Source organism: Metopolophium dirhodum, chromosome 8, assembly GCF_019925205.1.
Source record: "Metopolophium dirhodum isolate CAU chromosome 8, ASM1992520v1, whole genome shotgun sequence".
NCBI lineage: Eukaryota > Metazoa > Arthropoda > Insecta > Hemiptera > Aphididae > Metopolophium > Metopolophium dirhodum.
Genome location: NC_083567.1, coordinates 24,082,172 through 24,099,938, shown reverse-complemented (window position 1 = coordinate 24,099,938; position 17,767 = coordinate 24,082,172). Strand labels below are relative to the sequence as shown.

The 17,767-nt window shown below is 31.7% G+C and overlaps 1 protein-coding gene across 1 annotated transcript in view; it reads left to right on the top strand.

Annotated features, from left to right (window-relative positions):
- The window catches only part of LOC132950478 (uncharacterized), a 153,642-nt gene that overhangs the window by 94,700 nt on the left and 41,175 nt on the right, over positions 1-17,767 (top strand). The window contains exon 2 of the mRNA XM_061021967.1: positions 16,584-16,792. Coding sequence (XP_060877950.1) covers positions 16,584-16,792 — 209 coding nt within the window. The remainder of the gene's footprint in view (positions 1-16,583; positions 16,793-17,767) is intronic.

Below are 17,767 nucleotides of genomic sequence, written 5' to 3'. Positions count from 1 at the left end.
GAAACCAAGAGAAGAATACTATAATGCGTGTGGGTGTGTGTGGGTGTGTGTGACGCCGTCGATCGGTAGGTCGGGTTACTCGCTACAGCATCCGAGCAAACCGTTCTCGATCTACAGTATACGTGCGCACTCGGTACTCACTATATGCAGATGGGTACTACAGTCACTACACGCGTGTGATCATAGTTCGTAGGTATATGTAATATAATATCGTATGCGTGAATGCCAGTGTAATATAATAATATTATACATTTCTCTCGTCTTTATATTTCTATGTAGGTATTATTCTTTCAAAGGATCTTGTCTTAAAAACGGGTTTTTCGTAATAATTTTCTGTTATTTAAAAACTGTAAACGTCTCCACCCCCGCGGTCCGTAGACCGTATAATAATATACAATTTTTTATTTATTGAACTTAAGCCCAGCAACTATGGCCATTAGCTTAAATATATACGATTTGTATGATTATATGAACAAAGCGAATAGTTTCCAAACACAAAATAAAATCGAGGAATGTAGACCAGGTACATATTGTGTTGTGTCCAATAAGCTCAACAGTATTTGCAACCCATTTGCCCGAGTTGGCGCAGCAATGCAGCATATTTTTCAGCACACGAAAGCCATGTTACTTGCGGTAACGTTAATTACACCTACTCATTTAACCTATTTTGAATGCGAAACATCTACGACCCATTGCGATGTAATGTATTTCTTTAGATTGCACAAAATGTATAAATTGTTCACTTTCGCAAAAGGCGTCATTAATGACTCGAGTAAATTGGTTTTCTTTACAATACATACGATTGAACCCTAATCTAATAATATTAACATAATACCTACCACGTGCGCATTATAATTATTATTATCGTGTAACTTCACCCCACATTCGTGTTTGCCAAATTGTATTATAAGTCTTAAAATACCAACATTACACAATGGTAAAATAGGGACATGGTATGACATGGCTCATGGAAGGGTGCACACCAGTTGCTGTCTGGCAGTATAGTGTTAAGCCGCTTCTCCAGTGAATTGTTTTCCGATTGGTGGCAACCCGATAGTTTAATTTTGAATCTTAAGCAACTTAACTTCATGCCTTAAAAAAATATTGATTTGATAGTTAATAATCAACAAGATAAAATATATTCACTATGAATTATACAACAATAAAAAAAAATTAGGAACCAACAATATGATTCATGAATATTTCTTTATATAATGGGAACTGATAGTGTAAGCTTTTGGTTAACCTTATTGTTATTTATTAGTTTTGAATGAATATGGTACTTATCGTTTTAAAATGTAATTTTAACTGGTAATTTAACAAAAAATGTATTGTATTACTTGACATAATATTCATTTAAAATCAAAATCGAAAACATATTAAAAATATGCATGGTTAAAATGATGCAATTTAATTAAAACTTAAGTTTCGTCATATTTTTAATGTAAATTACTAATATAGTTATTTTTAATATTTCGATTAAAACAATAACTGTAATCAATTTGAGTTCAATAATTAACCATTAAATATAAAAATGATTCTGGATGGTTTACAGAGATACAGGTAAATTATGACGTGATGCCTGCTGTTCCAAAATTCCTCCCCCGGCTCAAAAACAAAAAAATAAATAATAATACTATTTTTACATTGTTATGTGAATAAATATATTGGAATGACATAATAGAATATTACTGATTAAAATATTATATTACATAATATTAATATTATGCTTATTGCCTATTGGTAGGAATTATGAATAGGGTACCTAAGTTTACGTTTTAATTTAATTTTAAACTATAACTTATAAATTGCTCATATTTAAAGCGATTTTGAACAAGATTAATTCATCATTAAAATGAACTAACAATATTAAGTATATTTCTGATATTCTCAGCATAACTTTATTAATTTTCCTAGTTTCCTGAAAATTCTATTTTTTAATTTTTATAATATTGAAAAATAACTAAAAATAAATACAATTTTATTTTAGTTTGTAAAATAAGTTTTTCCAATTTATATAAAAAAATTATTTTGCTAAAACAATATTAAATTGTAATAAATAATAAAAGAATGGTTTTTGGCACACCGGAAGATGCTAACCAAAAGTCGTATAATGTCATTATAGTTTTAGACGTATTATAATTGTCTCGATGTTTTATGATTTCCCCAGGAAATAACGAAAAATTGTAAACTCAGGAAATCCTAAATGACAATAATCTATATACATTTCTAATTGATATGCATGTTATGCAATATTTTTAAAGCATAAAACGGTAAAACTGTTTACGAACGATTATAAAAATATTATTGAAATAAAATTATTATTATTATTATTGCAGCCTCTATCCCTCCTAAAATTCAAAATTTAAATTGTTTATTGAAAATATTTAACAATATATTGTTACCTATGAAAACGAAAAAACGTACAAAGCTTGTGTTGCCTACACACAAAATCCGTACAAACAAAATAATATTGTAAAAAAAAACTATTGAGCTTTAAAATAGAACTCTACCTATATACTCGTCTACCTATCATTATTATTATTATAGATGTTTGGTCGTACTTGTATTAGTCCAATTGCAATCAATTATATCAATAAAAACGTTACCTATACGCAACCGAATTGTAATTCGAAAGAGCAGCTGACGGTTGCAGATCGGTGATTCTTAATTCAGCTTTTTTTTTTTTTAAGTGCAGTTTTTACGACCGATTTAAATACGCGCGAGGTATTTAAAGGTCGAATCCATTCGGATTATCACGAAACATTGGTAAACCGAAGAGCGGACAAACTGTTAATGTGTTCATAGTGTCGAGCAGGGACAACAACAATATTTACCTGATAACCCCTGCGAAAAGTTAATACAACGGTATTAATTAAACGAGCTCGCGATACCGGACGGAAAATACCTGTCTACCGTAATTCTGCTTCGGCGGGGGGGGGGGGGTCGTATGGTTTACCGTGGGGCAGTGAATGCAGTTTATAGGCGTATAAAAACTATAGGTGTGTCGGTGTCACGTTCATATATGAAGGTATATTCACTCGTGGGTTGCTGAAAATGGACGCGTGGATCGTTTTACAAATAAAACAATGATTGCATCCTGCCTCTATCCCTCGCACTTTAAATTTAAAATTAAATTTGTATATTGAAAATATTTAACAATATATATATATATTGCTACCTATGAAAACGAAAAATATACAAAGCTTGTGCAGTGGTGGTACTGTACGGAAAATACCAGTCCACCGTAATTTTGCTGCGGTGGGATCGTAAGGTTATTACTGTGGGCCAGTGAATGTTTAGTGGCGTATAAAAGCTATAGGTGTGTCGGTGTCACGTTCATATAATATGAAGCTATATTCACTCGTGCGGCGCTGCAAATATATGCCCACTATTTCGCAACTACTCATTACTATTATTATATCATTTATATGGTGATATCGTAACACGATAGTTTCGAGACTTGAGGAAAAAAAATGATCAAATCAAATGTAATATAATATATTATCATAATATTATAGTAGGGGGCAATTTAGGTCAGCTCCCCCTGCCGCTCGCCACTTTTGACTCACAACTAAAACTATAATACTGTTATTATTATTTCTACGGTACTGAATTACTTATATGTTTTAGTTATATAGGATTCTCGGAATAAATATGGGTTTTGCATCGAAATGTAAACAGAAAAACAAACGATATTCCAATATTTATTTTCTGTAACTTCTGCGCAGTGAGTGTTATTTTACGGACCTCATAATATAATATATATAGTGTATGTAATTTAATTCGATTTAATTCGAATCCATAAAAAGTCGATGATTCTATTCATCGTAAATTAACAATTATAATATGTATATCGGTTTAAGTTTTGATAAAAATGTTTTAGATTATTTATTTGAACTTTAAATATTTGACATTATACTTGTACGCGGTCAAAACCATTTTATGAAACATATTATAGTCTATACACATATACGTAAATATAATATTCTAATATGTATATACGTAATATTATCAATATATCATAACATTATATGGCGAACCATAGATTTAGGGTTTCTGTCACAATATTTCTCCCAAAGCCTTTCATAATACCGTGTCATCGAAACTGGACGTCGGTCGATCGTGTATACACTATCATGCGTATCAATACAATACGATCAATACGTATCATATAATTATTGTATTGTATACCGTCAGTAACTCGAAACATTAATCGCTTAGGTTTTACTGTATATATATTTTCGAATAGTTACATGTCCTGCTGTATAAATTACAACGAATTAATCATTATTGCGTCCTGGTTCACTTTAAACGCGTAATATTTATTAAACATATATCGGAATATTTCACCGCCACGAAATTAATTTGCCGCTGACAATTTTATAATAATAAAATGTAATTAATTACCCGTTAGGTCATTAATGGTTATTATTTTTGCATGAACCACAACCGCAACCTTATATATTATATACAATAATATGAAGAATATTTTACGTATTAAATGGCACACTTAATATTATATTAATATTATAATGATGTTATTTATAATTGAAAAGTCTATATAAATATTTCCTAATCCTGACGACAAGTTTGTTTTAAAACAATTGTTGGCACGTGTTTAATTCCACATAAATTACCTACTAAAAAAAATTTTAAACCAAAATAAAAACACTAATTTTGTGCGTAGATAAACTATAAAGCAATTATAAACCGAATATAGAGTTTGAAGTTCCAACTATGATCATACAATATGCACGATAATTATAATATATACATAGTCGATTTCTTGTTTATTTTACACTAACCATTTTTTATCTAAATTATATGCCATATTACGTTAAATGTGCCATAGCTGGTTTAGTGGCAAATTACGGTGTTTAGGGGAAATAAACATTTTACTCCGTACCACATACTGCGAGTTATATTTTATTATTCGTTCTTTATTGACCGTTCACAAAAGGTCGTTGTAATTTCGTGTGATACGGTTCGCTAATAGTTTTTGCGCACAAATTAAGTCTCGTGGAATTCCAACGAAGCCGATGGTGAAATCATCTCCTACGGCGTCAATCGAAAATAATTGAACGTCCTGCAAAGTCAATACCATATAATAATATTATAATCGCATTCCAGAGAAATCGTATCAAAACATTGAGTAAGCGAGCGTATACAGAGACCCATCGTGTTACCGGCTAGGATAATATTATTATCTGCCGTTGATTTTGGACTTGAAACCGAAATATTTTCCCCTATATTTTTCGTTCCTTGTGCGTGTCAAAAAAGTGTCAATAGTATGTCGACGGGACAACGGTTTGACATAACTTAAATATATTCCCGCGACGCACGCGATAATTTCCTCTAAATGATTTGTGGCTCTTTCCCCTTCCCGTCGTTTATCTATAAATCAGGGGTCAAAAAGTAATTAAAAAATAGTGGGGGCGTGCAATAAATGTTTACCTATGGAAAAAAAAGAATTTAGTTTATTTTTATTACCCTATTATAAACGATTCTATTTTCATTTGAAATCGATTTAATTAATATTGACGCTTAAACGATTTAAAATTCTTCGATTTACAACGCTTAATCAAACGTTTCGAGAAGATGATCAATTTTCTGATACTCAAAATACTAACAGAGCAACATTATTTTCTTCTTCGTCATGTGCCGGATAACAGTTTTATTTCACGATTAAAATGCTGACTACAATAAATCAAATGGTTTTAGTTATTGGCTGTCGTCCAAAACGCTACCTATCGCTATTTTGATATCCACGAAAATAATTCGAATATTTGGTATACTGTCTCGGCCTCAGTTATTATTAATGTTTCAGAGAAGATGGAAACGATGCGCGATGGCTGCACGATGAAACCTTAATTTGGAAATAGTAATAAAAAGCAATAATACCTTAGAAACCATTAGAAAACTAAGCAGTTGTAAATCTATCAAGTAAGTAAAAAGTAGATACCGATGACACGCTAAAAAAATATTGTAGATGATAAATGAAGTCCATTGGTTAAACGAACGTTAATGTAAAAATTAAAAATGAAGTTTTTTTATTGTTTGTAACAAATCTCGATAAAGTTTCGAAGTTATTAAAAACACGAGATAAAAAAAACCTGTTCATTTAAATGATGAAAACTTTTAATAATTAAGAAGAAATGTTTAAGAAAACACCAATGGAAATAAAAACAATAAAAAACATAAAGTTTTGATTTTTTTTTAAAAACAACTCATCAAATAACGGTTTCAATAAATAACCACCTTTGATGCTTTATTACACAAATAATTAACGGCACAAATGGCACAAATAACTTATTGCAAAAATAATACTGCATGATAGAATAAAAGTTTTTTATCCTATTTTATTTATTATTTTTTTTTTTCATTGATCTAAAGCATCTGGAACTAATTTTTTTTTTGGTGGGGGTTACGGTTGGTTGAGGAACACGCGTATGTGGTGCGTGGATTCGTCTCTAAAAACTCGTATGGCTGATGCTTGACCTCAGAACACGCTAGTGACTGAGGCTATAACCACTGAGCCACACCAGGCCCCATTATACTATTTTTATAATATTGTTAACTGTAATAAATTCAAAACACTGAAAATAAACTGATCACTGATGAATGTCGTGCACCGATACTAGTTTCTGAAATACCATGAATATTTTTCATTATTTTCTTCGATTTTAATGCTTATAAATTATACGAGGATGGTTATCAAATATATCTTACCATTTAAAACCAAATAATGGTTAACATAACTATTAATTATTTTATTTAATATAGAATAAATTTAGTTTAAATTGAAAAAAAAATAGATTTATACGAAATATTTATTCTGTAAGCGCAAACATTAGTATCATAGATTATATTCACTCGGTAAATAAAAGAATTTAATTAAGTCTGCAAAAAGATATGGGTACTATCTAAATATATTATAAGTTCGTACATGGAAGAGAAAAAAAATCTCAATGTACTCGTCATTGGACCGTGTGACCTTTTCAAGGGTATACCTATAATTTATATACGTACCTATAACCGACTATACATAATGAATTGTATTGAAATGTGGATTTTTCGATTTGCAGCAAATATAATAATATATTATAATATTTTCTTATCACTCATATAGCCCCTGCCGTAGCCATTATACAGAACAACTGTGTCGACAATTGTGACGCATTGCCGAGAAGTAACTATCATGAATGTGTGCTGTTTTAATGCCCCACGAATATCCTTTCCAAAATATAAAAATTTATCGTCGCCCGAAACACGCTCGAATTCATCGATGTCATCAAATAAAATTCATAACAATAATGAAAATAATAATAATAATAATAATGATAATCGTGATCGGACAACGATCGACAAAGAGACCGTGCAAGAAAAAATAAAAAAAAAATAATGATAATTGGGAAAAACAAAAGGGTTGTAAAAACTATGGCACGTTTTACCTCGCTCGATCAATCCAGGGTTGCACACAGATTACACGCGCGCCGGTGCACAGTGGCGGCGGTTGACCGCTTTTCATACTCGACACGTCGCCGGACGTCGTTTATTATTTCGGCTGTGTGTTCGGTCGTACACCTACGACGACGGGGAAGTCGATGAAATTTGGTGTGGGTTGGTGTGTGTGTGTGTGTGTGTGTGTATGGGGTCCTAGCCGACTGGGGAAAAACCACCACCTCCGTCGGTCAGCCGACGTTAAACTATTAGCGTCGATATTACAACAACGTCATTTTTAATGGTAGGTACAATTTGGTATCTACCTAGTATGTAATTTTAACATCTTCGTCTTAACGGCTCACAAAGTCATTCGAATAGAAATGTTTTTTTTTTTTTTTTTTTAAACGTTTGAGCCGTTATTGTAGTACTCGGTTGAATTATTTTATTATTTAAATGTACACTTTTCGGTATTGGATTTTTTTTTACATAAACCCACGATTTACCGTACGATAGAAGTTATGCTACTTGAGGATAAATAATTGATGTAAAACACTTATCCCATTTCACACAATAAAAGTTCTAGAATTTTTATATTAACTTTGTCAGAAATTTACATTTTACCATGAACAATGTGCGCCGTGAACGAATTTGTATCCAATAATGCTTATCCTTGTACTCGAAAAAGATAATATGCAAATCCGGTGATCCCTGCTATGGTTGAATATTGATAGCGCACTTACTAAAAGGTCTATCTTTTTAGTCGACCAGTTTAAGGTTAAAATAATTTCTGTTATACCACTTTAGGATTCTACTAGCATTTTCATTAACCCTCTTCATACACCAGTGACTACTCGGTTAAAATGTATAACCGAACATTTATCTGATAAGACATTTTTTTTTGGACTCTACAATAATTATAAGTAAGTAAATTACTACTGGGATATCAGTTATATAAATAATTTTACAAGAAATATAAAAATTAAATTACGAGTATCCAGCATTATTTCACTTGCAGTTCTTTTACTGTTGTAATATAATAGGTACAGATACGTCATCAAATTCTTATTTATATCATCAAATCATATTTCTTTAATAGATAAATACGTATGTTCAGCGTTATTATAAAAAATATAAAGATAAATTTAGTGAACAAATTATATAAGCATTTTGTGCTTGAACATAATTCATTCAAACATAATTTCTGCTAGTTATAACTAAAAATCGAAATTAAACCTAATTATTATATTAATATTGTCAATATTACATTATTTACAATATTCCCTTACTGTGTTTTGCTTCTGTATTATTTGATTTTATTCTGTATAACTATAATGGTATCGTTTTTCTAATATTAAAGTCAAGGCATTTTAATAAGTCAGGCATTGTCTCTAGAATCACGTTTTGTATCAGCTCTGATGTCGAATTATTGAAGTGGTTGCGCACACAAACTAGATAAACTGATTAATAATTAAATAAATATTTTTTTTTAATTATTACGATACTATAAACGTCGACGTATAAGGGCTGTAAAAAAAAACCATTGTAAACTAGAACGAAGTTTGTTTTTTAGTTTAATGGTTTTATACCGGAACACTAAGTAACATTGTGATGAAGTTATAATTGTATATTATTTAAATGCATTAAAACTTTAATACACGAGCACACATCAAAATAATACTATGTAGTCAATCTGCTTTAAATTAACAAAAACCTATATGATAAATTTAGATATACATAATATGTATTTAAAAGTATTATGTTTAATTAACGTCTGAATCTACATAATTTAATACTACAACGTCTACGAAGTTAACTTATTGCAATGTAAAGTTGTAAATTACTAAAATGATTAATCGTGTAACGTAATAAAAAAAATACTGAAATATGAACTGGAAATTGAACAAACCAGATTGTAGCCGAAACCAATATTATTAATTTTACACTTAAACGTAGATAGGGTGAACATTTCGAAAGTGTTAAAAAATGTGAATAAAATATAAAATATGTAATGAACAAAAAAAAAATGTGATAATTGAATTTTGTATTCTCTTTGATATAACTTACCTACACTTAGACAACCACTGTGATGAGCATAAACATATTTTTGTATTATTAAAAATAACTTAAGTTTATTTAATTTTCACTTGAAGTAAAAATAAATTTATATTTTATAATTCCGTAAAAACAAAATTAAATACAGGGTTTTGCGAAAAATAATCTTATTTATGTGATATTTATTAAAGAAGTTTTCCAAAGAAAACTAAAATATATTACACCAGTGGTGAAAAAAAATAACACGAATGATACTTTAATGTAGGTACTATAATTGTGATTTTTTAGAAAAAATAAAGCTCATCTATTTTTTATGAATATTACACCCAAAACAAAACTATTCGAAAAAAAAATCTAAGATTTGATGTATTCTCAAAATAATGTGATAAAAACGAATCATAAGTTGTTAATAATAATGATTAATTTAAGTATATAGTATTTTGGTATGTTTCAAATCTTACTTAAGTATATTCAAATGTTGAATATTAATATAATAAATAAAACTGTAGGCAATATAAATTATTGAATATCAAAATAACCAACATATTAATTTATCTAAAATGTTAAATATATAAATCACTGAATAATAATAATCCAAATGTACCAAAACCAGCAAAATTATGATTAAATTCATTATTCTACTATTTAAGTCCTTCAACAACTGTTAAAGCTTATATTAATAATACATTGAAGTATTGTTTTAAGGAGAAGTTAATCAAATAATTTTGCAAATATTTCACAATATGGTATAATTTATTGAGCTACAGTAAATTATGAAAATACCATAATTTATGCATATCACAAATTATATGATACGTATTATAAATATGTACAAACTTTATTTCTTGGAATATTATAGCATAGTTGATTTAAAAAAACAATATCAAAAAATAGTCAAAAAAAGTATCACAGTAAATACAGATTTCTATTTTTAAGATATTTGTCTTCGTTATTTAAAATTTTTTATGTAAAAGAGCGACAGGAAACATAATTATGAAAAATATTTTTTCTTCTTTTAAACGTGTTCGGTTATAGACGATTAGAAACAATAAATTGATTAAAATTTTCACACTTAGAATTAAATAAAAACATATTATTTTTGATGATTTATTATTTCATATTTGTATATTCTATATTTTATAGTGCTGAAAAATATTCCTGGCATTATTTTGAGAATAAAAACATTTTTTTACATGAGTTTTAAAATATTGTTGTATATCAGCGACCTAAAAGATAATGGTTTGAAATAAAGTTGATTCCGACAATGAATGAAATAATAGTGTATTTTCAGTAATTATTTATTATAAAGTGTACAAAAGTCGTATAATATGTGTATATATATGTCATATGTGGCTGAGTGATGTGAAGGTGCTCTGGGCTCACTATTTAATACTTAGATCATATAGTTTGTTAGAACTATTATAGATTTGTTAAACAAAATACATTATATGTAAATATGTTACATATTTTTCATACAATAAACCAACTTTTAAAAATAGTCACTTAGAAGTTGACAACTATAAACTTTTAGGTATAATAAGCATTTTATTTTTTTTTTTCATCAAAATGAAATATTTTAAGAAAATAAATTTCATGAAATGTTAAAACCTATCTATATCTAAATATCTTTACTCACTCATTTAAACTCAAGTTAGTGGAAATAATTTTCATTTTATAGTTATCAGGAAAAAAGGATTTATATAAAAAAAAATCCAAATTTGGTGATATTATATTATAATATAAAAACACCAATTTATTACTCACACTTCTCAGAATCTTTGATCAACAACAATATACTATAGTATTTCAGTCAGGTGTTTGATAGTGTATATTATTCAATAGGTTTAATTATTTCTACGAGCCATTCACCTGTGTCTATTGTTTCCAATCGGCCTTAGCTGTCCTATTAATACATTAAGTATATTAGCTGAGACTTACTACTAGCAACAGTTGTCGATGATTTGGTACGATATAAGCACACGAGCTTAGTGAGGCCAAACAAAACCATTCGTTTTGAAGGTTCCCTTTTGACTTCCGACTTGAAACTTACCTGACAAAGTTTATCTGTCCTTTCTAATTTTAGAAACCATTAAGCTTTAATAATATATCCGTTCATTGTCAGGCGCTTGGAGGCCCTGGCCGGTAATTAATGTGGCCGAGTTAATACTGAAGCAGCTGGATCATCAGTTTTAACTAGCTAATTGCAGACCTGACTATAGAAAGTGGTAAGTTTAATGGGATATATCGGTGTTGGTAAACCCGTATATCCACTCTCTCCGCCGAAAGTTTAAGCGCACCTACTTCCAGTCCCTGGCTTTTGTGCCAACTAATCTGGCGTTGTAAACTATTATTAATTCAATCAAACCCCGTGCATCAGCTGACCGTTTAGAAATTGAGTCTCAACGCGGGACCGAAATGTGCTTTCACACAGTTGTAGTATAACAATTCAAATCGTATAAATAGTCATCAGTGTACCGGCAAAGTCACTAAAAGTATTGCAACAACAAGGTCTTAAGTGTGAAAACGAAAGACTCCGTAAACCATAAACGAGCAATAATTTAGCGATCTCACCTTTAATTGGCTCACCGCCGATGACTTATTGTTTTATTTTAAAAGATTGCAATCCATTTAAAAGTAGCGTAAGAGCCTGCTGTGGTTAAGGCAATAAAACGTAAAAGGATTTCTGTGACAAAGAATAATAACGCGAAAGGCACCGAAATGTTCCTTTGCAACCGCAGGACAACGGGATAACGTTCCCACGAGGGTCCTTATGAAACTTTTATTTTTCCCAAGTCGATATAATCTTTTTGATTTAGTTTTATCGGCGAGACTGTATCGTCTATGGTAGCGATGCAGCATGGGGTAAAAAAAAAAAAACACAAAAAAAAGAGTTAGTCGATTTTTCTTACACAGCTGTTTTACGAAGCTCGGAGCACACGTCGTTGCTCGTGGGGGGGGGGGGGGGAGGAGGAGTGCACACGGGTGAGGTTTTTTTTTCTATCTTTCTCGTCCAACATTCCTCCAAGTGCAGCACAGTATTGTATATTGTACAGTGTCCCACGGGTTTCCACATACTCGCGTTTGAGCAATAAACATTTCGTATGTGCTTTGAATTTCAATATAGTCCCTTTTTTTTTTCTACGACGCGCATTATTCCGTCGTAATTACAAAGGGTAACTTAAGTGCACTTGAGCGTTTTTTAATAGGCCAACGGAGTTTATTGGTCACAATGTTTCCTACCATTGAAACGCATAGAAACGACCGTCACGGTATCATTAAATCCATTATTTCCATTATAGCCGCTGCTGACCTGATGTCAATTGCGCCGAGTAATTTCAATTTGATTTTACCACTATTCAAATCAAAACCGACGTCACTCACAGGCAATCCTAAAAAAATACATAAATGCATTGAATTCGAACACGCTATACTATATTTACATTTTTGAAAATGCCAACGACCTCAAAACGACGTACGAAGGAAGAACCGGGCAAACGCATTACGTTCGTTCCACAATACTTTAACGCAATATTTTCCGAATCGTGGTCGAACAGCTTACAGCCGTACGTAGGTATACAATGCATAAACCGCACATTCTATTCAATAACCAACAGCATTATGATAGGTACATATATTAAGATATTTATATAATATAATGTGAGCGGTGGACGATTCGTTCGACACGATCGTCGGGGAACTATACGGACTACTGTCAGTGTTATCGGAAGTGGTGGAACGGTGACGAAGAGAGCTAAAAACACAATTTCCTATCTGAGAGTCTTCTCAATTAGCGTATGGGTGGGCTTATCCCGTATAGGGCGGTGGTAGGAGTTTCATGTGGATTTCCGCGGTGGTGCAGACGTTTCGCGTTATCTCGTTCGTTCCACAATACTTTAACGCAATATTTTCCGAATCGTGGTCGATCAGCTTAGCCGTACGTATATAGGTACAATGCACAACCACACATTCTATTCAATGTCCAACAGTATTATGATGGGTACATATATTAAGATATTTATATAATATAATGTGAGTGGTGGACGATTCGTTCGACACGATCGTCGGGGAACTATACGGACTACTGTCAGTGTTATCGGAAGTGGTGGAACGGTGACGAAGAGAGCTAAAAACACAATTTCCTATCCGAGAGTCCTCTCAATTAGCGTATGGGTGGGCTTATCCCGTATAGGGTGGTGGTAGGAGTTTCGTGTGGATTTCCGCGGTGGTGCAGACGTTTCGCGTTATCTCGTTCGGACCAGAAGGAAATTCCGCAGAAAGGTTTTGACGGCTGACGCTGCCGGCGCGTGTCGAGGGATGCAGTTCGAAACTTTGTTGACAGCCTGAACAGAAAATATAACAAACTCGTGACACACTGCTCGTAGTTTTAGTATTTATTATTATTATTATTGTTGTTATTACAATTTTATTTTTGTTTGACGTTAAATTGTTTATCCTTTGCGTTGCTTGGGTGATTTCTGTTCTTACCTCGGTTGGTACTAAACTATAATATTACGGCGTACATTTGTCCTACGAAAAGCGGTTCATTTTCATATACATAAAATGTAAACACGCCTAATTTATATTTTCGGTCAGATTACACCAACCTTTCTAATCGTAAAAAAAAGGTATGCCTAAAAAAAACATGTTCGTTGATGTTTTTCCATTTATCGCCGATCTCTTGCCATAAAATCAGTCCGATATTACAGTATGTTGGCCTGTCTTCTCGGCAATAACATACATGCATACGTAAAATCAATCAGAATAATATGTACGTATATATCGATTATTAATAATAATTGTATTCATAGTACATTAAAATATTCATGTCGATAATAATATTTTGTTGAATTTAACCAATCAATAATGTGACTTAAATAGATTTTGTTTCTCATTAATTTTAACCAGAGAGGATAACATAGTATAATGCTTCTCTCTGCTTATGATCGTAATTCAACTTGTTTCAATATCATAATTCATAATACACCGAAAGCATCAAAAATCCTTTATCCTTTTCACTGTCTATATAACTTTTGTATTCTATTTTAATGGATTTTGGTTAATTCAAAATTATTTTAAATTATTAATGGCTCGTATACGCAATCACGAAATATAATGAAGTAAGAAACTTTAAGAACCTGCATTTTTTTTCTTAAATAAATATAATTCAAGCTAACAGATACTTCATGTTTTTAGATTAATTTTAATTTGTAATTCATGAGTTTGTGCTGATGCATAAGTTTTTAAATGACTTATAGTATATCGGTATTTAGATTAGAGTAAAAAGTGTTTGAATATTTCTGACATCACAAGGAAGTTGTTTCTAAACTCTTTAGTGTACGTGGAACAGTAGTTTTGAGTCAAAAACGTACCTACTTGAAGTGTAAAATATTTTACCGTGGATCATGAAGTCTGTTACATGCATTATTTAATGAATTTAAAAAGACAATTTTATTAATTTCGAACAATCTTCTCATTTGTTTATTAAGATTAACAATTACTTATTTCATGTGAATTATAACAATTTTATTTTTAGGAAGGTACCTTTTATTTACATATTTTTCAAGTAAAGCTCCGTTCCCATCTTTATTTAATATGTTTTAAACTGATATAACCACTGATTTAGTATTTTAAAACTACAAGAGGTACAATGATATCCACAGTAAAGTTACATTATGTTTAATATTTATTATGATATTGTTAAATATTTTTAGTTATGACGATTTAAATATGTAGATTTTTATGAATATATAATAATAATATTATGTTTAATTATAATTAGTGTTGTTTACCAATACTTATTTATTACTAATTGACAAAAAAAAATTAAAAAATGTTAAGGCTCTAACTTTAACATAATATTATACCATTATATCCATTGAATAGTTTTACATTAATATCTTTATAATATATTTTTTTGAAATGTTATACATTTTTTTAATCCAGAAAAAGTTAAAGCTTTAATAGTAGCTTACTATTAGGGTATGAATATTAAGGTAAGGTACAACTTTTAGTGACACGATCGAAAGAAAATAAAAATCTATAAAATATTTAACTCAAATGTAACATAAAATGTTATAGAGGATTTGCCTATATTGTCCGTAATCCTTTAATTCAGCACTTCGTCATGAATAATTAATATATGAACGGGTTATTCGCAGGCCACAGCTCAGTTAAAATTATTGTGAAACTAATAACAAAAAAACGGTTAAATACGATCATAAAGTGTGCAACACGTATGCGAATTGTAAATATAATTTCACTATGGCCACTGCAATATACGAGTTACGATTCTTAATTGTTTAATCAATTCTATATCGGGTTTGTACCTACTCGTTTTACACCCATTAGTTTCAATGTTTTTATTACAATAGTAAAATAGTTAAGACAATGTAATTCAAAATCAATGTGATAGTTTACTAGAATACAAATAATGTATAATATTATATCATTATATTTATTATATATTTTGTATTCGCCAAAAGTAACAATAATAAACAAAACAATAAAAGGTTACTGGTAGAGTGAAATTTAGATAATACATTTAATATAAACCGAAAAACGACTAATTGGCATTTGACTTTATGGAAAAACAAACAAAAACAATATTGAAGACCCTTTATAAAACAATGATCGTCGAATTAATAACATTAGCCCGCTAATTTTTTGATTATGAACGTGGTACCTGCACGCGAACTCGTGTCGGATTTTCATTGTGACCGTCGTGTATTATGTGTATAGAAAATGTTTATTGGAGGTACAATATAATAATAAAATCTTTGCAGTATCGATGTAGTACAAAAACATGAAATACTCGTTACAGCTGTACGCCTCACTTCATAACAAATATATAAACTGGACGCAGACATTTTTTGACTGTGACGTATTTTTACGTCGTCCCGAACCAGAACGTGGAAGTCGTTACTCTAGCTATAGTTGTAGTTAAATATTTCCTATTGAATTGTTTTTGTATATTAATATTATTTATGTGTAATCATCTTTTAAGAGAAAAGTTAATTTTTAATAATTAATATTGATTAGATTCGTTTGACTTTAAATTCACGATATCCGTTTGTACATTTTCGCAGGTAGCAAAGGCGGTCTCGTACTGACCAAATTGGTCATACCCCAATGGGCGGACTTGAGGAGCTCGGTGACGCTGTACTGCCAGTTCGACACGGGCGGCGACAGTCTGTACTCGGTGAAATGGTACAAGGACGACCACGAATTCTTCCGATACACGCCCGGACTGTCTCCGCAGACGCTCGTGTTCGATTTGGACGGCGTAAACGTAGACGTGAGTACGAAATATAATATTTAGTCGGTCGCGCCGACGTTTTCGGTCGGTTTTCGTTTTTTTTTTTTCATTTATTTCCGGTCGGCGAATTATTTTATCGCACGTCGCGCCGTGTACTCCGCGCGTGGGACGGCGGCGGCGGCGGCGGTGGCTTAAAAATTACGGCCGAAACTTTCTTAGGCCACGGGGGTCGCGGTGGAGAGTTTTTGCGACGCGGAGAGTTTGTCAGCGTCGCCGAAAGGAACGCCGCGGTTAAGTTAGGTTAGGTGCGCGCGAGGGAGAGATAGGGACGATGCGATGGTGCCGTGCAGGTGGTGGATGGAGACGGTTAGACGCCAAGATGAAACAACGAAACGCTGTGTAATCCCGCCGCGAATATCATGTTGTACGTATATATATATATTATATTTTCGTGGAAATTTGTGGTGAAAGTTTTCGACTCATTGACCTACATAGGGACCGCGAAAACATTATCACATACGCCGGTGCATTTGTATGTCTCGTATTTTATATCGGCCCGGCAGCCGTTTTTCCACCGAACGCCCGAATAAAAACCTAACGAAATAAACGGCGACGCTCGTCTGCGCCGTGTATTCTCCCCCCCCCCCCCAACCCCACCACATCAGCGTACGCAATAAAATATATAAACGTCACTGTGGCACTGCCGTACAATATCGTCGTTTATTTCGTATTCATACGAGCGCCTTCAGACCCCCTCCCGAGGTGGGGAGCAATTTACCGTGCCTATACAATATATACCGCCGCCGCAGTCGTCGTCGCCAGCACAGTTGTTTTACAACTTCATAATGTAACGATACAGCGTCGTTTTACCGTATTATTTTTGAGTTGTGTTTGATATATTATTACAGTATTTTTGATTCTCACAGTGTGAAGACTTGGGAATTTAATACGCTCGTTGCTGCCCTTACGTATAATATTAAAGGCAAATATCGCATAGGTATTTTTCATTTTTTT